This window comes from Ziziphus jujuba, chromosome 11 (genome assembly GCF_031755915.1).
Source record: "Ziziphus jujuba cultivar Dongzao chromosome 11, ASM3175591v1".
Lineage (NCBI taxonomy): Eukaryota > Viridiplantae > Streptophyta > Magnoliopsida > Rosales > Rhamnaceae > Ziziphus > Ziziphus jujuba.
In genome coordinates, this window is record NC_083389.1 from 16,966,044 (window position 1) to 16,989,816 (window position 23,773).

Sequence of the window (23,773 nt, forward strand, 5' to 3'; positions counted from 1 at the left end):
TACGCCACCATACTGCAGCAAGATTAGTAAGATAGAAGGTTGCGGTGTTTACCTTTTGTTTCTCATCTTGAAAATCCAAGGCCTCAAAGTACCGCTTCATATGCCACATGTAGTTGTCTAACTCCTTGGCATCTCTTTTCCCACTAAACTCCTTGGGCTTGGGAACATCCACCCTTGGAGTAGAGACTACTTGTTGAGTAGTAATGGCGCCCCTAGTTGCAGCTTGCTTGCATAATGCCCAATCCCCACGTGTCTCCTCTAAGCTTTTCTTAAACTCATCTAATTGAGCTTGCATGAGGGACAAGGTTTCAATTACCTTTGTTTGGAAAGCTTGGCTTTCATGACGCCATGCCTCGGTGTTGGCCTCGTTGGTGCTTTGCATGGTACCTCTAAGCTCCCCCACTTAGTCACCCACACGACCATCGAGCTCCTCCATGCCTTGCTCCACACGATCAAGCCGCGCCAACATGTCGGCAACGGCCAACTCCATCTTGACCACCTTGGTCTCCATGGCAGTGAGACCGTCCTTCGACTTTGAACGCCCTCATCCTTTCCTTCCAGCATTGGGGCTGGTCTCCCTTCCCCTTGCCTCCTCAACCACAACCTCTGATGAAAACATGTTGCTCTAGATGCTAGCTCTAACCAAGGCTCTGATACCACTTGTCACGGACTTATTTGTTTACCCTTCAAGCTGTGCAGCCTTAGTTGCTATTCTAACCCTTTATTGCAACTAAGTCAGCCTTTTGCTCACAAAGAAATGAAAGCTAAGCAAAGAAGACTAGAGCACAAAAGAGAGTTTGGGAGAATGGAAGTATATTGCTTAGAAGAGAGCTTTACAAGTGAATGCGTGGATTCTTGGTTCTTGGTTGTTGGTTCTACAAATGAGGGTTCACCCCCTTTATATAGAGGGCTTGGCACGTAGTACGAGGATACAACATTCTAGACCTTGTACACATGGCATTCTCCTAGATAAGATTCTAGATAATTCTCCTAGATATTTCTATGGACTACTCTAGAAAGCCATCTTACTACGTGATCCTAGAATGTTCTAGAAAGGTGCATAAATCCTAGATTGTTCTATAGTATTCTAGAACCTTCCAGAGATTTCTTGAGTCATCTAGAACCTTTTAGACTTCTCTTGAATCATCTATAACTTTCTAGAATTCTCTTACCTAGAAGCTTCTAGAATCTTCTGGACCCCTCCAGATTTCTCTTGAATTATCATGAATTCTCATGGAGAGTCTTGAATATTCCGGATATGCCTCAAGGATTCCTCCGTATTCATGCGGAACATGACACTAGGCATTCTTCAAGAGCTCTTGCTTTGCATATTTTCCTACTTATTTTTATGATTCTGGGGTTCATAAAAAACAAAATAAAATTGCAAACCACCTACTCTTTATTTAAAGCCCCATATATTTAATAAAATGAAAGCAAGATAACCCTCAATAATAATAATAATAATAATAATAATAATAATAATATAATAAAGAGCAATCCCTCTTTTTCTGTTACCTACTTTTATTCGTATCTTTGGTATACCTCAATACAAAACAAGCACAAAAAAGGATATTCAATCAAAACCAAGCTATTGCCCTATCTAAGCAAGGTTCCTCTCTTCTCTATGGAAATCATCTTTTAATTAATTTAAAATCCTATGTCTATCGCTATCGCCCTATTCTTTCTCAATTGCATATTCTATAGATGACAGGGAGTCTCTTACAATGGTAGCTTCCAACATGTAAGGTTGACCTCCTTAAGCGCCAAGTATGAATGCTTTATAAATATTAATTTCATTGGAAATTCTTACTTAAAGTTCACTTCTAATTTACCATATAAAATTTGAAGGAATTCATTACTCTTTCTCCTAAATAGAAATGCTAATAAAGAAATTGGATCAAGTGGAAATAGTCCATTTCCATTGATTACTCTAGGCTAGTTGATCCTAGCTATGGACTTGCTTACCAATATATATATATTTCTAGCAAATATTAAAAATAAATAATTATTTATTTAGTGATTTTCATTAATCTCATGATCTCTTTGTATTTGATAGATAGGTCCTTCTTTTATTTTTTTTATGGATTGCACGAATTGTGAATAGTTTTTTATCCAGCGGTGGATCCGAAAAAAATTTCTTGTGGGACACCGGTTTAGTGCCAAAATTATTACTCCGTAAGTGAAGGTCTAAGTTCAACTTCCCCACCCAATATCAAATATATACATATATATATATATATATAGAGAGAGAGAGAGAGAGAGAAAGAGAGGTTACAAGACGATCCGTCTGCATATGGACCCGCACCAATATTTTTTGAAAAAACGTCGACTTTACTGTGTACAACTGTGTATTCATATACAACAAAACTGATGCTTTTTTAAAAAAACGTCTGTTTTGGTGCGGATACAGATCCATATGCGGACGGACCACACCATAGCTTCATTTTATATATATATATATATATATATGTATATATGTATATGAATGCTAAAATACAAAATAAACTTTTAATCAACTACATGAATAGTAATTAATAAAAAAAATCAATACTTTTCTGTATCTGTCTTTGAGTTTTTTTTCTTTTTCCACGTTGATTTTTTTAACAAATATTTCATTGAAAATTCACAACAATTTTATTAAAATATATATATATATATATATACACACATAGGATGCTATTGTCCCAAAAAAAAAAAAAAAAAAACCACATAGGATGCTAATTTTGTTAACAATTATCACTTAAATAAAAAATTAATTATTAAACATATTTGGTTAAATTTAAAAGTATCCATTCAAACTAAAAAAAAATAAAAATTATCTAGTTATCTAAAATTAACTAGATAAATTTAAAATTTAAGATTTAAAACCTTTATTCAATAATACTTTTTAGTTATATTTTTAAAACAAACTAAAATAAGAAGAATTAATTATAAGGTAACGAAATTTAATAAAAATACTCTAATGGAAACGAAGAGATATGGAAGTGAAGAAATTTATTTATTTGGAGACCAAATTAGATTAAGAGAAATTCTTTTTACAACTTCAAAATAAGTCTACATGATCTCATTTTTTATATACCACTATTTGAATAAATATAAAATTACTTTATACAATATTTTTATTATCCAAAGTACTTTAGATTTATATACTCTCCATCAAGCCAAAAACATATAATTTTTTTTCATATATCCTCTCAACTTGAACACCACTGCATGGAAATAGTTTCTATTATTTGTGTCTTTGTCATTTTGTGCGTGCGCGCGCTCACACACACACACATAGATATATTTAATTCAATTAGATATAAATCATCAATGTTAAAAAAAAATATTTAAAATTGACGTAGTTTATTATACTTGGTATATAACATTTATAGATTTATATATTTGCTAGATATGGGCCAAACATTGTAATAGTGTTTAGATGTATCCTTTTAAACAATTATAAAATGTTTAGTTTGGAATTAGAAAAAAAATAAATAAAGTTCTGCAAATCATGTTTGAAAAAATATGAACGGGAGTAACAAAAAGAATGTTGTTCAATTACAAAATAATAATAATAATAATAGTAATAATAACAAAACAAAATGATTCATTGCTAATGAATAAGAAAAAAATATATATATATCTTACCCTTTCATTTTCATGTTTTTAATCTTCTATAACTTTCATAACTCTTTTGTTACAGAATATGAATTTGTGAGGAAAAATAAAAGTGTATAGGAGTATTATTAAAAAAGATTCAATTATTAAATATTTTTAATAATAATTTTAAATGTAAATAAACATATAATTTTCCAATCAAATTATAAAGAATTATTTGATAATGCATTAACTTCTCTTTGGGATATTTGATAAAAAGAAAAGTATTGAAAGAAACTGATTATTGAAAATTAATTTTTTGAAATTTAGTTTTCTGACAATGAGTTTATTGAGATTCTTTTTAGTGTGTTTGGTTAATCATAGAGGAAAATAGAACTATTACAAGTAATTAAATAAATTTATACATTAAAATTAAAGGATGAAATTATATTTAAAAAAAATATTTAATATGAGTTTTTAATAAAATTTTAGAATGATACCTATATAGTAGGATTTACTTTCTTTATCAGTTTTTAATATGATAAGATTTAGTTTTTTTATTGTAATTCTCAAATTTTTTCTCTTAAAAATTATTCAAATATAAAAAAATTTTATTTTTCTAAAAAATTTTAAATTTTCACTAATTTTATTACTATCTAAACATTTCATAATAAATTAATTTGAAAAAAAATAGACTGAAAAAGTAAACAAATAAAATAAGATATTAAAAAAATTGAAAAAAGAGAAAAATGGAAGGAAGGGCATGTGCCCCCTGGGCCCCACCTGATCGGTCGGTGCCCCCTCTCACATGTGAGATTCGAGATTCGTTAATTTTTGTTTTTCTTTTTCCGGTAAATACTTACTCGCCAATTGTTTTCCATGTTTAAATTTATTTTATTTTTCTTTTCATGCAACAAAATTTTCCTTTCTTTTGTCAAATTTTGTTGCATAAAAAGTTTGTCATTTGTGTGGAAGGGACTACAAACTGGAACAGCTATTGACTAAGAAAACAAAATAAAATAAATATTTTTTGACCCCCAAAAAAAAAAAAAAAGAAAAAATTAAACAGCGGCAAGATAGCCAAACGCGTGGCACCCCAGAATCAGACAAGTAAATTCTAGAAAGTAAAAAAAAAAAAAATTATTAAAAAAAAAGAAAGTAAAAAAAGAAAAAAAATAAAAAGCCAAATCTTTGAAAAATCCACCTCATCTCGTGAGCTTCCATGAACCTCGGGTTTGTATTTCCGTTTTTCTAACTACATCTACCTTTTCATTTCACACGGCACGCAATCCCTGTTAAGGGAGGCTGCCACGCTGGAAAATTGACTCTGTACACGTGTCATTATTTACAGGCTGTAACTTGGCTTTGTTTTTTTATTACATTTTATGTTTTTATTTTTTTTCTTCTGTTTAGATGAAGTTTTTTTTTTTTTTTCCTGGTAATACTGTTTAGATGAAGAATTGATCCATCCCGATGCATTCAACATGTTCACATGTGAATGTTCCTATATTACTATTAAATTATTATTATTACTATTATTTTCTTATCATGACCTTGGCCACAAAGATCATTCTTTTTTTAACGACTTTTCTAATATTTTGAAATTCAAAGTAAAACAATTTGTGAGGAGTTTTCCTTTGTTTTTACTATTAACTTGGTATACAATTGTCACTTCTTGTTGCAAAAGAAAATAATATATTAACATCAATAAACCTTAAATTATATATAATTATAAGGTTAAAAAAAAAAGAAATATTAATAATAAAATTTATTGTTTTATATTAATTTTGTTATTTGAATTTTTTTGCATCATTATCCTTGAACCATATAGAAATGCACTTTGAATCTTACTTTTTGTTCCATATGCCATTTGTGTGACAACTTTATTAATTTTTTTAGTTGTAACGATGCAATAAAAAGGGAAATTTGGAAGGTATAATGAAAAAAAAAAATCAAAATGTAAAGTGCTAAAATGCATAATTTAGAGTCAATTGAAATTAATATCTCTAATTTGTTTGAAAATCCTATAAAATCAAATGGCAATACATCCTTTAAATGAGTTTTTTTTTTTCCCTTAAAAAATTGATTTTTTTTTCATAACTTTTAAAGCATGTTTGATATGTAGACTGATTATTTCTCATAAAATAAAAATACCCATTCTTAAAAATAAAAAAAATAAAACACATATAGATATTTTTAGAAATAAAAAATAAATATTTTTATAGAATAAATATTTGTGAAATTTAAAATAAGTCAATAACTATTTTATTTCTACATTTATTTTGTATATCAAATATGTCTTTAATGTTGAATTTCTCATTAAACATATACATAAATGAAAAAAAAAAATTTCATTATTTGGTTTTTGGTCAACTGTGTTATTTATTAGTATGACGCATTTTAAAAAGATTGGATACAATCTCAATTCAAACTTGATGTTTTGAATTAAATTTCAGTTACTTAATATTTTGAATAGTATTATATATTAAACTCTCTTCTAAATTATAATTTGGTAGTTGATATAATGACATAATAAATGTCAAAATTACTTTTCTCAAAAAAAAAAAGGGTCAAAATTACTAATTTTCAAAATAAAATTTAAATTCTTTCTTAACATGTTATTTTGTATCACTTACAATGCCATTATCTTTCTCTATCGTAATTTATTTTCTAACATAATATAAAAGATATATCCTTCCAAGAAACAGTAATTTTAAGAGATATTTATGACTCCTCAAACAACAATAGAGACAAACGGTTTCGACCGGTGCACCAAAAAACCTGTCAATTTGGACCGATCAAAACCAGATATCATGGATTGCCCCAAAAGAAACCTCCGCAATTTCTGTGTCACTATTTTGGTATTTTAATCTATATTTGGTAAGTGAAAAGTCTAAAATCTTTTTTATGTTCTAATATTATAAAAGTACATCAATCAAATAATAACTTTTTTTTAATCAAAATAATATTTTTTTTGAAATAATAAAAATAATATTAATACAAAATATTTTGCCCTTTTATAACAAAAATAAGAAAAAAAAAATCTCACTATGTATTTTTAAATCTTTATTTAACTATATGGTAATTTTTCTAATACAATTTAAAATCTATATTAAAAAAAAAAAGATGTCCTCGTTTTTAAATACATTTCTAACTTCATAAATAATAATCCCCTGTTCCATTTTTTTTTTTTTTTTTGGCTTTCACACTCTTTCATGCTTCAATATGCTTATTTAAAAAAAAAAAAAAATCTTTCGGATTGCATACGAACACAATCATGGAAATTAATAAGAAAAAAGAAAAACTTTGCCTAAATAAATACTATCAATTTCCATAGAAAGCCATAAATTTCTATATATGTAATCATAAATTTTTTTGCTATTTTTTTTAAATATATTTTTTCCTAATAAATTTCAAAAATCTTCTGGAATCCAAGAATAAAAAGAAAAAAAACTTCGTCTACTTTCTCTCCAAGTCTTTATGAAGAAAGCGTGCTCATCACTGGCTTCTTCTGTTTCTTTTTTTATCACCGATTCGTCAACTCCTCAGAAGAAAAATAATAATAACATAAAAAAATGAAAAATCGTAAAACTGAAAGCGAAAAAACAAAGTTCCACAGCCACTTGTTTTTAATTGTCCCAAGGAACAGAAAAACCCGCTATCAAACCCAGCGACTCCAAAACCAGTAAAGCTAATATCTCTGTTTCTCTTTTCCTTTCAGCGTTTTTCAACTATTTTTGCACTTTTAGTATTCTGGTCGTTTTGGTCAGCTCCTTACGGGGTCCTCCATATATAAATATGTTCATCCTCTAACGCGTCGAGTATGTCAAACTTGTAGTCGTTTTCGGGTCTGTGTTGTCGTTTTACGTTTTCTGCTCGATTATCTTCAATCTCTTTTTCTCAAGCCTGGATTCCAAATCTCCTGCTTCTTCTTCTTCTTCTTCTTCTTCTAGAAGCTGCTCTGTGAGTTCGGATTCGGGTTCGAAGTTAGGATCTTGTACGGCCGTGATGGGTTTGGGTGCCGGTGATCATCAGCCTAAAATTTTGACCGGCGAAGCTGGTTATGTGCTTGAAGATGTTCCTCATTTGTCTGATTACATTCCCGATCTTCCTGTACGTCGCCGTTTATTTTTTATTTTTTTTTCCTTCATTTTGTCGGTTAGTTTCTAAGAAAGGAAAAATAATGCTCTACTTTGATTGTTAGTACTGGATTAATTAATTCATGTTTTCATTTGTGTTTTATAGTTTGATTCGTTGGTTGTATGTTTTTTTTTTTTTTTAATTTATATCTATTAATTAATTTGGTTTATTGGATTTGGGTCTTTGGAAGTGTTTTTCTGAAAATATTATATGGTAACGGGGCTTGTGTTGATTTGTTGCTTGACAGACATATACAAATCCATTGCAAGACAATCCTGCTTACTCAGTCGTCAAGTGAGTTGGCTTATCCTTCTTATGCATTTGATCTGCATAGTTTTTTAATTTTTTTTAATTTTTAATTTTTAACTTTTTTAAATGTTTAATGTTATTTTTATGTTGCTGGGAATTGACAAGTTCATATAAATTGGTTTTGCAGGCAATACTTTGTGCATGTGGATGACAGTGTTCCCCAGAAGGTAATTTTTCTTTCTTTTGGACTTTTCGGACTTCTTCCGCTCATGTAGAAATGTAATGTAACAACCATAGATGATCTTATATTTTTATCAGGGACAGAAATCATTTTGTTCATTCATAGTTTGTATTAATCTTAGTCTAGTGTTTACCGTGGTAATCCGTTGAAGTGTCTGCCTGAACAATTATTTCCTCCACTTCTGATGTTTGTGAAATGATAAATTTAGTCACTTTTTTCTTGTTTTCTCTTCTGATGTTTCAGATTGTTGTTCACAAGAATACTCCAAGGGGGGTACATTTTCGGCGTGCTGGACCACGTCAGAGGGTATATTTTTGTGGGTTTTATTGGTGGAATTTAATTGACTATTATACTCAATGCAATTGTAACCCACTACTTTGTTGGTTGTTTTTCAGATATATTTTGATTCAGATGAAGTTCATGCTTGTATTGTGACATGTGGAGGTCTGTGTCCGGGGCTCAACACAGTGATTAGAGAAATAGTATGCGGCTTGTACCACATGTATGGTGTAAAGAAAGTTCTGGGAGTTGATGTACGTTATCTTAGGCCTTAAAAGTTAACCGTTAAGTAGTTTTTACAGCATAATTCCAAGGTTTTATTTAGCTCATTCATGAAGTTCATGAATTGTGTAGGGAGGATACAAGGGTTTCTATGCTCGAAATACAATTCCTTTAACTCCTAAGGTAGTTAATGATATCCATAAGCGTGGTGGAACTATTCTTCATACATCACGAGGTGGCCATGATACCACAAAGATAGTTGACAGCATTCAGGATCGAGGAATCAATCAGGTATTTTTGTTTGTATTTAATAATTATTGTTCTTTGGGCCAAGAGTTTACTTTTTGAATTGTTGTGATCCTTCATGGTATGAACATAAAATGTAAAGTTCTCTTCGATTCAGGTTTACATAATTGGAGGAGATGGAACCCAGAGGGGTGCATCTTTAATATTTGAGGTAATTTGAATTTATATGAATTATTAATCTTTAGAATAGCTAAAAGTATGCTTATTAGTTTTCTACAATACCCTTTCTTTGAATTATTGTAATATTTTGATCTTTCTATCTCATACCTAATAGTGTCATGAAAAAATAAAGAAATAGAAAAACAAGGAACTGTTTCCCATAATCATATTGTGCAAGTATATATGTGTATATATATATATTCCTGCTAATATCATGATTATCCTTGTTGCAGGAAGTTAGAAGGCGTGGTCTCAAAGTTGTAGTAGCTGGAATCCCCAAAACCATTGATAATGACATTCCAGTACATCTCTTGGCCTGCCCCCAACTTCTTTGTTATGAGTGTTTAAACACAGTCCTGCATGGTTCATTATTTGATAGTTGTGTCTTGTTCATATAGGTTATAGACAAATCCTTCGGTTTTGATACTGCTGTTGAGGAGGCGCAACGTGCAATTAATGCAGCTCATGTTGAAGCTGAAAGTATTGAGAATGGTATTGGTGTTGTCAAGCTGATGGGTCGCTACAGTGGTAAGCTTCTTGTTCACTGATCATTCTTTGGTCATGAGATCCTTGCGGTAATAGTGAATTGAGAAATTTATCTAGCTTTACTTGGGAATACTCGGATCCAAACTACTCAGCTGGGTAGGAAGTAATTTTGTGTTTTAGCTCTTTAAGCCTTCTAAGAGGCTTAATTTTCCAATTGAAAATCTCGAGTACCGTTATTATAATTCTAGTAGTAAATTCATTATCATTGTGAGTGAATTTGTTGTTTTGTTTCTCTATTGCCGTTGCCACAACTTGGTGAAACTTTCAATGGCACATTTCTGAACGTGAGATGGGAATGTGATTTGAGGCAGGTCATTGACTTTATGGCCCTGTTTTGAATCCTGGACTGGGATGGACTATTTTAAGTTCAGCCTAATAAAAATATGAAATAGTCTAGTCTAATCCAGTCCATCTCAAACATCCAAATGGGACCTATGTGTAGACTTTTATTCATAGTAATTCTTGGTGGTTTTCCATTGTGATCTTGATGTGCTCAGTTTACCGATCTCTCACTGAACCTAACTAGGTGCTGCAATGCAGGGTTTATTGCCATGTATGCAACTCTTGCAAGCCGTGATGTGGACTGTTGCTTAATTCCCGAGTCACCCTTTTATCTTGAAGGTGCTGGTGGACTTTTTGAATACATTGAGAATCGGCTCAAGGAAAATGGGCACATGGTTATTGTCGTAGCTGAAGGTGCTGGAGAGGCTGTTTTTGATGGAAGTGTCAATTCTGAGGCCAAACAGGATGCTTCGGGAAACAAGCTTCTCCCAGATGTTGGGATGTGGCTTTCTGAGAAAATCAAGGTCTTTCTTCTAGGTCATACTAATTTCTATGGTTCTTGACTATAATTTCATCATGAGCTTTTCTTGTGCATTTGCACTTGTCTTATTTCAGAATTGAGGTCTTTCTTACTGTTTTTTATGGGCTTATTTATGTATCTTTCTGTATTTGGCTTTCTAGTTATGCCAATGAAATTCTCCTGAGTATTTATGTTCTGCTTTTGCTGTTATCTATGTGCGTTGTGCATGTCTGTTTTAGAATAAAAAGTTTTCACTTTCTAGTCAATTCATTTTGTACATTCTTTTCTTAATCCAATTTTCTATTGCAGGAACATTTTTCACGTGAGCGTAAAATGGTTATAAACCTCAAATATATAGGTTGGTAATATACATTTTCTTTTCTATATATGTATATAAATACATGAGTGGGAGTGAGAGTCATTGGTTCATCCATATGTGCTTTGTTGCTTGCAGATCCTACATATATGATCCGGGCAATTCCAAGCAATGGATCTGATAATGTGTACTGCACACTTCTTGCTCAAAGTGTTGTTCATGGAGCAATGGCAGGTTACACCGGCTTTACAAGTGGGCTTGTCAATGGAAGACAAACATACATACCCTTCTATGTGAGTCCATTCAGAAAATTTATACGTTAGTATTATTGTAGAATCCCGATTTGTGAACAAACTGCTTGCAAACTTCAACGCTATTTAATTACTTTCTTCTGCAACACAACCAATATGAGTAGTATTAGCTAAAACAGCATAGACGATATTTCCACGCTTCATACTCTTTCCAGTTCAGCAAGCTTATTGTACTTTGTTCAAGTACCACAGCTAACTAGTTTGATGTTTTGTCTGCAGCGAATCACCGAGAGGCAAAACAAGGTTGTGATAACTGACAGGATGTGGGCTAGGCTTCTATCTTCAACAAACCAGCCAAGCTTTCTGGGTGCCAAAGATGCCGCTGTGGACAAGACGAAGGAAGATTCCGTCCCAAAAACGGCGGAGGGAGAAATTTGTTCGGACAACAATTTGGTGAAATAGAAGGAAGTTATCAGTATCATAATGCTTAGTAGCTTGTTAATTGTTGTAATTGGATAAGCTTCCTACGGAGTAACAGTTCTTATGGTAAAGTTTCTTTGATTCTGTTGAGTGTTGATCTTCTAAATGAGTATTTTTGGCTTCCATTTGCAAGATATGTATCTGCGAAAAGGTTAGCCCACCCTGTAAAAGTTTATTGCAGTAGAAATATATATGGTTTTTGCAACAAGCACAAATCAAATCTAATATCAAATTCAGTAGTGTGAAAACTGATATACAAGGAGGTTGCTGGTATTTAAGCTACATTTAAATTGAGAGGAAAAATGAATGCTTGGGTTTGAATAAAAGAATCTCAAACAAATATTAATTTTCAAAAAAAAAAAAAAAAAGAAAGAAGAGAAAAGGCAGGATAATAATGAAAGACACGCTTGGTTCAGGTATTATTAGTTGGATAATAGATGTGAAACAAGGCATTAAGCAAACGGCATGTAGATTGTCATTAGAGAAAAAATTGAAAAAAAACTGATTTCAGTTGCAAATAAATGGAATTAAAAGAAAAGAATCAAGTCAACGAGAAAAATATATATAAAATTTGTCATGTGGTTAATATGTAATCTACGCGCCTTTGTTTTTTATTATTATTATTATTATTATTATTTTATGTTAAAAAGGAAGACGTGTCGTTTTATAGGGCGGAGATCGAAAAGGATCTGCGACAAAAGAAACCCGTCTCCATTTCAGAAGGCAACCAAAAAAAAAAAAAAAAAAAAAAAAAAAAAAAGGAGAGAGAGGGAGAGAGAGAGAAACTGTGCTGGCAAACAGATATTTGAAATTTGATCGGAGCTGGAGATTCAGACGAATAATGGGGATCAGATTCATATTGATGGTGAGCAAACAGGGTCAGACCCGACTTGCTCAGTACTACGAATATCTCACCCTCGAAGAACGACGTGCTCTTGAAGGCTAAATTGTTCGTAAATGCCTCGACCCCCGCAACGAGCAACAGGTCTGTTTCCCAATCCGTTTTCGTATTTTCGTGTTTTTTTTTTAAAATAAATTTGTAAATTTTCGTCGTAGCTGAATCAAGCTAACAGACTGGGAATTGTGTATGAGTCCCAGTTCACATATGAAAAAAGCTGTAATTCTGGAATTTTGGTCAGAGAATCCGATTCCATTGTCAAATTGATACTTAGATTGCTATGAAGAATTGTTGAACTGATTGAAATTGGTATTTTTGTTTGGAAATAATGAATTTAAGGTTTTGTTTAAGTATCTGAATTCTGGTTTAGCATGTGTCATTTGCCTCACTGAATTTGTGCGGTTGTGAATCCAATGCAAATTGCAAATTCAATATAATGTGAAAGAAGATATTTTTTTTTTAAAATCATACTTGATATTTGAGTCCCGTTGGTTTGGGGATTCATGGGTTGATTCTTCTACCTTTTATCATGGTCTAATTTCATAAATCATAACCGAATATAGTTAGCAATAGGGGAGAAGTTAATGGTTCTTTGTGTCAAATGTCAGATGAGTTCGATTAAATTCTCTAAATCTGAAATTACTTGTACCCCAATTCCTCATGTTGGGGCGTTCAAGGACTTGCATTAATATTGGTTGGATCACTCCTCTCATGTGATCTATAAATTTTGCAAGCAGCCCAGTGCATTGACAAAAAAAAAAAAAAAAACAAAAGAAAAAATGTCCCAAGTTTTATTGTGAACTTGGCCTGGCTTCTGCAAAAATTTGTCTAAGTTTTCAATAAACTATCTTGAAAATATGTTATTAGGTTTTTCCTGAATTCCGGAAACAGCTTTGCAAAAATTGTTGGCATGTAGTGAAACTTTACTTTTAGCAACTATCTAGTTGCATGCAGAATTTGCTGTGTAATCTACATTATATTTTACTAAGAATAATACTTGAGATAATACAATGATGGCTTAAAAGTGGATAGCAGACACAAACTCTATAGTCTCGGTTTAGCTTTTTCCCAGGGTCTTGAAAGATCTTGATACTGCCGGTAACTTATTAGGGAACTGAGGTTCTTGGGCAAGAATTATAATTTATTAAAAGTGTCCTTAGATGGAACTTCATAATCAATTGATGATTTCAGCAAATATGAATATTTCTAAGCAAAACTGTTCCTCTAATTTTATCTAGCTCCATGACTGTCGTATGTTTTGGGTTTTTCTAATTGAACTTAGTATGGGCATTTTATATGTGTAGCCCCTTTATGCATTATAAATTTAGCTCTTGTCCCAAAATATGATAAATAAATTATTGCTAAACCTAAAATCAGTTGAGACCAATTAAGCATTATCTAAAAGTAGGGATGAGTCTTCTGTTCTTAGGGAAAGCCAAAGCCAATGCATGGATGAAAGCTATGCTTTAGAGTTTACTCCTGGCCAAGTGAAGTTCTTTGATTTTCTACAAAAATGGGTGAAGTTTCTTTGTGGTTCTGAAGAACCTGGGTCTCATGTTGCATTGGTCCATAACCGCACAGCACATATTTAGACAATTTTTCCATACAATTCAGGTCTGTGGACTGTTGATTGCTGTTCTCTGGGTCATGGGAGTGGTATCTGAACAAACAAACATATGGATTATGCAAGTATTTTCTAGATTCATTAAAGCTTATTAGAATTTTTCTCTTATGCTTTTGCTTGAATGCAACAAAGCAAAATATTAAGCAACTTGGTAATAATTTCATATAACATGTGATCATTTATGTTTTCATTGCTGCTTGTTTTGTAATTTAACAGTGCTCATTTGTTGAACATCGGAACTACAAAATTGTATACTGGCACTATGCATCATTATTTTTCTTAGTTGGAGTTGACAATGAAAGGTAAGTTATCCATCTTTCCCTCGTTAAGTGCTGTTGCATTTCAATATCTTGTGTTTACGACGAATTCCAGAATGATTGAATCATGAATATTCTATTTCTTATTTTTGTTTTACTATCTGTACCTGACTACTACTAGTTTATGCCTCTTGAATGGATATACGTCACTGAGAAAATAATCATGAACGCATTGGTGAATATAACATTCCCATTGCTGCGTCTGTGTGTGCATGATGCACATGTCAGCTTTTCAAGTTCTCTTATCTCCTCCAAACTGGCAAATTCAAAACGACGGAATTCATCTCCCTTTGACAGTCTTGGAGAAGATAAAGGAGCTTCAGCTGAAGAGATCCTGCTTTAAATTGCCGACTATTCTAAATTTGTTCTAAAAATGCTTCCTAAAACAGTAAGTCTTTTCTCTCATCATTTACTTGCAGAACGAACTTGCAATTTTGGAATTCATACGTCTCTTAGTTGAAATCATGGACCGTCATTTTGGCAATGTGGTAAGTCCTTTTATATAAGAATGCATAGATTTATCTTATTCGTCTTCCCAGTTATCTAGCGCTGCATTCCTATTTTATTAAACTTAATTAAAAACATTAGTAGGATGTAGAGGAAATTTAGGGACTGTTTGAGAATGAAACCTAGCAATCACTTCTTAAAGAGGAAGTGGTTTCTCGAGAATCACCTAATCGGTGCTTCTTCTAGAATTCAGCAAATAGGTGATTTCCAATAACAAAGTCATTAAAAGTGACTTCACAATTTTTTGCCAAACATCATCAGAGGTGCATTTATGCCTTTAGAAGTGGTTTTAGCTGTTTTAAAATTACTGCCAAATGGGCACTTTTATGGTTTTTTAAATCACTTGGTTACTTTGAAGTTCCAGTGTGAAATAGACATCATGTTTCACTTAGAGAAATCTCACTTCATGTTGGAGGAAATGGTCATGAATGGGGTGTATTGTTGAGACAAGCAAGTCTAACATTCTAGCCCCAATACAGCTGATGTAGAAGTCCTCCTGAAAAAGATGATGAGTTGGGTACTTGATTTTGTTTTGAGGTCCTTGATGTGCACGACAACTGTGTTATTCCCTATTTGTACATTATCCTATGTGCTGCATGCCGAATCCTTATTTAATAAAATCTATGTTTGATAATAATGAATTTTGGTACGAGAAAAGCATTTCATTGAGATAATTGAATGTTATCATTACCTCAATTGGTTCTATACATGTGACAATTTATCATGAATAGAATTGATGATGTGCTTTATATTGGCTTTAGATCAAATCCTTGTAAAGCAGCCACATTCTTTGACCAACTCTAGGTGAAAAAATAAATAAGCCAAAAAAAAGTTCAATTTAAGTTGAATGGTTAATTGCATTTAAGTATCCTATATTTTGGCCAGGTTGCACATTGAGCCTTCAAATTTAAAACATTTCACATTGAGCCTCAATTTACAATTTATTTTACATCAATCCAATTCCCAAATTGATTTCCAAATTGACTAATAAAAAGTTTAAAAATTGATAAAATTGACTAGTTTTCTCATTAATCTGTTGGTAAATTTTTTTTTTCCTTATTTTGTTTGTAAATTGAGAAAACTAGTTAATTTTCTCAAGTTTGAAACTCTACGAGTCAGTTTTGGAATTGGATTAGTGCGAAATAAGTTGCAAAATTGAAGGCTTGATGTGGAACATTTTAAATCTGAGAGTTCAATATACAATCCAACCAAAGTTTAGGATACTAAGATGCAATTAACCTTAAGATAAATTAATGAGAAAGTGAGATATCTTGTTGATAAACACATATATTCACAAACCACAGCCTCAATTAAATAAACAAATGCATTGAATATTTCATAAACTTGAAACAATTCATAAAAATTACATGGACATAAAGATCTTCCCTATTCTTGTTCAAACCCCAAAAAATTAGCGTTCTTTCTGAGGTCACTGGCAGCAGTGATGGTACCATGATGTTGTCCTTCAGAAGCTTTTGCCACTTTTCCTTTCCATTTTCATGTGGTTTGATCATAAAATATTTCATATACGATGAGTACACATTGAAAATTGAATACGCAAAGACCTCACTGTCACTAAATCTTTGATATCTTGTTGAAGTACTATCTATCGTTAAGCCATTAGGAAGTGAGACCTGACCATGTATAACAAGCTTACACATAAACAATTTCAACATAGAGATTGAAGTATACACAAAACCTCACGATTACCAAAGCTCTAATACTATGTTGAATTACCATTTAACTCCAAAAGCTCAAGCATAAGGAAGTGTGAACAACTATATATACCAAGCCAACATGATAGACAATTTCAACATAAGAGATTGAAAGCATGTCCAATCAAAAGACTTCTGTAATATTCTTGTTCAGATCCATAAAAATAAGCATATTAGATCGCAGCAGGCTTACCGTCCTTTCTAAGGTCACTTACAGCAGTGAGCATACCATGAAATATTTGTGATTTAGAAACTTTTCCACCTTTTCTGCCCATTTTAATGGGGTTTCCAAGACTTTGAACGACAAGCTGAGTGATAGCACCCCTTGACAGAGTTTCGATTTGATGCCCCCTTTCTTGCAAGAACAGCTTTCTTTCCTCTGAAACCTCCATGTGCTCGCCATTGAACACCGTAAAATTTTCGAACAACACCACATTAGGAATTAGCTGCAAAGGAAATTATTACCAAATCAGAAAAACAACCATTTGGAGTTTCCAAAAATGCCATTTCTACATAATGAAACAGGTTGGGAACCTGGTGGTAGACCCTTGGATTCTCTACTGCAGTTAAAGGGTCCATTCCCAAGAAAAAATGGTTGAGGAAAACCTGTACAACTGCAGGGATTATCTTCATACCACCACTGCCTCCAAGAACCCCTGCTAATCGATTATCCTGGAAAAATCATAATATAAGTCCACCAAAATTAGCTCAGAGTTCAAATCATGTATCTTTTTATCTGTGCCAGTACCTGTCTCGCTACTCTAATTACGATATGTATAACTACGCAGTTAAAAGCATATATACCTACTCCACTATCCATGCAGAAATAAATGAATAGTAATACAAGCAAGGAGACAGACAGTGAGACACTGATGTCATTTGAATTCCATTAGCAATCCTTGAATAGAAGTAAGCATAATACACAAGGAAGCCTTATTTCTACCTTTGTGATAATTAGTGGGGTCATGGAAGATAAAGGTCTCTTATATGGCCTGATAAAATTTGAAGGAGCAGGAGGTAAACCGTCCACTGTCATCTCGGTGGGAATAGAGAAGTCACCCATCTCATTGTTGAGCACAATCCCTGTAGAAGGAGAAAGCACCCCTCCACCAAAAGGATAATTTACAGTGGTTGTCATTGACACAGCATTTCGATCTGTATCAACGATTCAGAAATGGCTGGTTCCGTGATCTCTTAGCTGACTCCATCTGCAAAATCATGGCTTAGAATATCGATATAGTAGCTTTAATTATCAGAACAATATGAGCAGTATTATTATTTGGACCAACGGCTAGTGGGAAACAGGTAAAGCTCTGATTTGTACGAATAGCATAAATAGATTATACCTATACATGTAATATTCTGGAGGGAAAGTTGTATTGTCAAATATCTTATCACGGATTTGCTTTGCCAAATCTGGAGAAAGCATGTCAGATGCAAAAGTATTGACGTTTACAAAACCAGGGTCTCCCAAGTTCATTCGGATGGCAAACATGTGTTTCATTGCTTCAATCAACCGATGCAGACCAAGACTTCCCTTTGCAGCATCTGGATTTCCATAACTATCCAAGATGTTCATTACCTGTTTCAAGCAAAGGTTCAAACATAAGAACTGCACAAAACAAATTACAAAAGACAACAACAAAGCACCCACCATGGTGAGCCCCAAAGTTCCACTTGAAGGAGGAGGCATTCCGTATATAGTGTAGCCCATCACATCTGCAGCCATTGCATCAGTTACTTCCACGCTGTAATTTCTTAAATCCTCCATTGTCAAAATCCCACCAGCCTCTCTAACATCCTTAACAAGTTTTTCACCAACTGTACCATTATAGAAGGCTTTTGGTCCCAATTCTGCAACCTCCTCTAAACTATGGCCAAGTTCCACATTGTAGCATGTTTCACCCACTTGCAACAACTTCCCTTTTGGTGCATACACTTGTCTTAAACCAGGATCATTCAAAATCATCTCTGATTCTTCCATTAAGTATTGTCCGAGATAAGGAGCAACTACAAATCCATCTTTAGCTAGTTTTATTGCAGGTTGGAATAAATCCCTCCATGATAAACGCCCATATTTCAACCAGGCTTCATGGAGACCAGCTATCTCACCAGGAACTCCCATTGAAAGTGCACCTTCTAGCTTAGCTTTGGGATTTTCGGCATACATATTCTGTTTGATCAAGAATGTTACGAATTTCATGATTATTTCAGTTAAAAATAAATTCGAAAACATAACATTAGTATCTTAACAAGAAGAAAGAAACTGAGTTCGAAACCTCTGAAGCAGCCAAAGGAGCTGTTTCTCTTGAGTCAAAAGCTTCAGTTTTCGAGTTCGATGAAGATCGAACAATCATGAAAGCTCCACCACCGATCCCACTTGCCATAGGATTAACAACGCCGAGGCACAAAGCTGTTGCAACTGCAGCATCAACAGCATGACCACCTTTCCTAAGGAATGATGCACCAACCTTGGAACAACGGCCATCATCAGCAGCAACAACACCTTTCTCTGACTCAACAATATTCTCAGCATCGTCGGCTTTGATTCCATGATTGTGCAAATTTTCTCCTCTTGTTGTCCATAAGTTTGTGTTGCTTTCGTACACTAAGCCTACAACTGGAAAATGCAAAATATACAGCAGTAATTATTCAGTTGGTACATTCCATTTTCCAGATAAACTGTGTAGAAATGAAAAACATACTATATCCATACAAAAACTAATTTGGACATTCAACCCAAGTAAAATATCTTTCCTTGAAATCATATATTTAGTAATTTTCTACTAAGCGTGTCGTTAAATGTAATTGGACATCAGTGGTGGACTTGGAAATTATTTTCAAAGGGTACCATTAGGTAATTTTCTTTTGACAAAATACTTTCATAACATGGAAGATATATATAAAAATAATTATTCATAAAGGAAATAAAAATAACTAATTAAACCTTTTTTATTCATTGTATCTAAAATTATCTTCAACAGATTTTCATGTTGATTTTGTTTTGAGTGTGTTTTAAATTAAAAATATTTTTTTTTTGGTAATAGAAATAGAATTTAACAAATAGTTTTACTTTTAATGAAAAGAACATATAGTAATTATATATATATATATATATAGATATATGCATATGATATTACATAAACTAAAAATGAAAACCAATTATAATCTGTCATTGTTACTTCTAAAAAAATATATATATATATAATTTTTAAAATATAGATATATGCATATGATATTACATAAACTAAAAATGAAAACCAATTATAATCTGTCATTGTTACTTCTAAAAAAATATATATATATAATTTTTAAAACTAATTTCACAATAAATTCAATAAAATATAGAGCCAAACACACTTACAGGACAAAAGAAATTTCAATTTATAATTTTGTAGCAATTAACTTATGGAATTGAGATAAGAAAAAGATAATTAACAAAAAAGATGTAAAAGAAAAAAGTTTAAATAATGAATTAAAATAGTATTAATTGAGAGGGGCGCAACCTAACTTTAAATGGCAGAACAATATATACATAAAAAGCATTAAAAGATAATTTTATTAAAAAAGAAAAATAAAATTAAAGGGGGCACATGCCCTTCGGACCCTAAATGGGGAGAAAAACGGGTTCTCTTTGTCGGATGTTTATATAAGAAAATTATCATATATATGATTTTGATATGATGAGTGATTTATGTGAAAAAAAAATTGCGAGGAATAAAAAGCCATAGTCATTAGATTTCTTATCATATGGAGAGGGACCATTCACAAGTGGTTGTGGATCCTGTTCTTCAAATTTCTTTCCATAAATCTCTTACATATCGTTTTATATATATATATATATATATATATATCAATATCTAGGTTTGATATATTGAGGGATTAATGAAAAACAATTATGAAAAATAGTCATCCATAGTCATCAAATAAAATTATACTGATTTGAGATTTGATGGCTATAAATGTTGTTCCTTACTGTACCTCTCTTTAAATCCCTTATTTATATATATATATATATATAATAAATCCTTCTTCTTAATTCAAATCTTCACTATCAAAATATATATATATATATATATAATAAATTATATTATATTATATTTATTTGTAACTTTCCAAGAAATTAAGAGGGATGTATTCAATTTAGAATTTGATGGATTTAAAATGAATTATAGACTTTAAAGGATTTGATGGATTGTTATGGAATTCTTTAGACTCCATAAAGATTTTGTAAGAATCCAATGAAATCTTTGGATTTAAAGGTGGATTTCATATTGACAATTTTCTTCACAATTTTCCGGTTAAAATCCTTTCAAATCCATTAAAATCCTTCATTTTTTAAAGTCTTTTAAAATCAATGACTTTTTGAATACCACCAGATTTTAAAAGAATTCTATAAAGTCCTAATTGAATACATCTAGATTTTAATGGACTTTTATAAAATCCATCAAAATCTGAATTGAATATTATTAGATTTGTATAGACTCCTTTAAAATCTAAATCGAATACCTCAAAACTTTAAATGACTTTTAAAATCCTTCAAATTCTAAATTGAATACATCCCCCTAAGTTTGTATGAACAATTAATATTTTATTTATAGGTTTGATCCATAAAACTATTAAAATTATTAAAAGTACACTTTTAGGTTTAGGTTTTAGGTTAAAGCTTCAAACTTTAAGGCCCGTTTAGTTCGCTCATTTAATCTAAAGGTAAAACCATTAAAAGTAAACTATTAGATTCAAGATTCAAACCTTTAAAGCCTATTTGGTATGCAAGATTGAAGTGGATTGGATGGGATTAAAATTGTAATTAAGATTGGATGGGATAAGAATAATCCAATTGGAGTGGATTAGTTATAGGATTAGGATTGAGATTAAGATTGGATGGGATAAAAATAATTCAATTTTGTATTTGATGTTAATTGGAGATGACAAATTTTTTTATATATAATTATTATTAAATTAATTTTTGAATGAAATAAATGATTTAAATTTAAGTCCTATATAAAAAAATATAAGTTTTTTTAATCTAATTATTTGTTAAAAAAGTTTATTTAATTAATATATAAAATCATTCATATCAATTAGTAAATTTGCAAGGGAAAAAATTTGGAAAAACAAAAATTAAAAAAAAAAAAAAGAAATGGAAAGATAAAAAGGCAAAAAAAAAAAAAAAATCCTAATGCACTAAAAAAGTACACAGAGATTAAAAAAGAAGAAAAGAACAAAGATTGAAAATAATGATGATGAAAAAAAGAAGGAAACAAAGCAAAAGGAAGATAATACCAAAAAAAAGGAAAAAAATAAAAAGGATAAAAAATAAAAAGAAAACGAAAAAGGAAAAGAATATTAAAAAAAAAAAAGTGATACTGTTGAAAAAAAGGAAAGAAAAGGAAACAAAGATTTAAAAAGTAACCAAAAAAAATGGAAAAAAAAAAACTGAAGAAACAAAGATTAAAAATAACAGAAATAAAAAATCACAAAAAATAAATCCAATGTGATAAAATTATCTCACCCTTTTTTTATCCTACCCTTTTTTATGGAATTAGTTTTCTCCATCTAAGAAAATTATTTGGTTATCTCGATCTAAAATGTTATTTTATTTGCTAAATTCAAGATTTTTTTTTTTTAATAATGTCAGTTCTTTATATCAAATATGGGATCATAATTTCAATTATAATCTGCTCACCAAACAGCCTTAGTAAAAGTTTCCACTCCCTCAAATCGCAATTAAACAAAATAAATAAATAAAAAAAAATGCGACTTTTCTTTATGGAGATTATAGGGAGGACATAATTTTGTCCATTAATTCTTTGACACATACCATGTAAACTATACAAATGAAAAGGATTATATAATATTATTATATAAAAAGAATATATATATATATATATATATATAGAGGCAAAACCCAGCTTTGGGCATTCAGCCCAGTATATCATCACCATGTATGATGCATAATTTATCTCTCCCTTTATGGTGATTATAAAAAGCTGACTTATAATGTCTAACCATCCCACGGTCGCTGGTTGAATTTTGTCACTAAATGGAAAAAACCATGTAGAAAGAAAAAAATTAAAAAAAAGAAAAAAGAAGAACAATGAGATACAAGATTTCGATCCATATATTAGCATTCTTAGGTCATAGAAAAACTGTTAAAACACTAAAAGAGAGAACTGACTTATGAGGGTGGTGAATGGAAGGAGGAGCCAGAGAGTTTTGGTCCATCTCTTGCTGTTTTTTTGGGCAAAACCACGACTGCTCAAGAGTGGAGCTTCAAGGCTTTGCTGCCTCGCCATCAAGCTATGTGCCTTAGAGAAAGCAAAGAATGTTAATATATAACGGTAGGATGACTGGATAAGTGAATTTTTTTCTTTCTTTTTATTTATTTATTTATTTTTTAATTTTATTTTTGGGTTAAAAGAGTAATGAGATAGTTGACAAACTTATTTATAAAAGTTTTAAAATTTTAATTAATTAAAATATACAGGAATTATTGCCCACTTGGACAATGACATATGATACTAGATTTCTCACCATATGAATTATTGGATTCTTCAACAAAAATATATATATATATACATATATATTAGATTCATTTTCTTCTTCCCGGATTGGTTAACTATTAGATTCATTTTCTTCTTCCCTGATTCCCCTGAGTGGTCAACTATCAGATTCATTTTCTTCTTCCCTGATTGGTTAGATATTTATGAGGTAAAGCAAGAAAAAAATAAAAATAAAATAAAATAAAATAAATAAAATAAAAAAGAAGAAGACAGGTCAGATATTACAAACACTATAAAGACAGGCCAGACAGGATTACGTGAACCACAAGGACCATTCATGCAATAATGGACCTTCGTTTTCAATCTTTCGAAATACCAAGTTCAAGGGAAAAGGGCAAAAATGTAAACAACTTGGGGCCCGTTCTATATCATTTTGCAAAATAATTTTTCATTTGACCAATTGAAAAATGTGATTAGTAGCCATTTTTAAAATATAAAATGTGAAAAAAATTGAAAACATTTTTGGAAATATAGATAAAATTTGAAAGACTCTTGCATGTTTTTCGTGTCTTTCAAAAACTCTACCAACAAAGCTATTAAAAGAAATAGATAATATTTATCATTTTATTTTAT

The 23,773-nt window shown here is 31.4% G+C and overlaps 2 protein-coding genes and 1 pseudogene across 2 annotated transcripts; 2 read left to right on the top strand and 1 right to left on the bottom strand.

Annotated features, from left to right (window-relative positions):
* Positions 1–6,906: 6,906 nt before the first annotated feature.
* LOC107432820 (ATP-dependent 6-phosphofructokinase 3) lies at positions 6,907–11,663 on the top strand. The gene is made up of 13 exons (XM_016044016.4): positions 6,907–7,695; positions 7,970–8,016; positions 8,159–8,198; positions 8,456–8,518; positions 8,608–8,745; positions 8,846–9,004; positions 9,117–9,170; positions 9,412–9,480; positions 9,577–9,706; positions 10,265–10,530; positions 10,836–10,884; positions 10,981–11,135; positions 11,373–11,663. Exons 1-13 carry the CDS (start codon positions 7,591–7,593, stop codon positions 11,553–11,555), a joined length of 1,458 nt encoding a protein of 485 aa, XP_015899502.2. The 5' UTR covers positions 6,907–7,590; the 3' UTR covers positions 11,556–11,663.
* A 138-nt stretch (positions 11,664–11,801) lies between these two features.
* On the top strand, positions 11,802–15,419 carry LOC125419455 (AP-4 complex subunit sigma-like; annotated as a pseudogene).
* An 806-nt stretch (positions 15,420–16,225) lies between these two features.
* Positions 16,226–22,985, bottom strand: LOC107432818 (glutathione hydrolase 3). Its single transcript, XM_016044015.4, is given in 7 exon segments — positions 16,226–17,080; positions 17,169–17,306; positions 17,578–17,842; positions 17,981–18,216; positions 18,289–18,807; positions 18,914–19,254; positions 22,816–22,985. Coding segments are annotated over 7 exon segments (1,890 nt in total). The 5' UTR covers positions 22,934–22,985; the 3' UTR covers positions 16,226–16,807.
* Between the last annotated feature and the right edge of the window lie 788 nt (positions 22,986–23,773).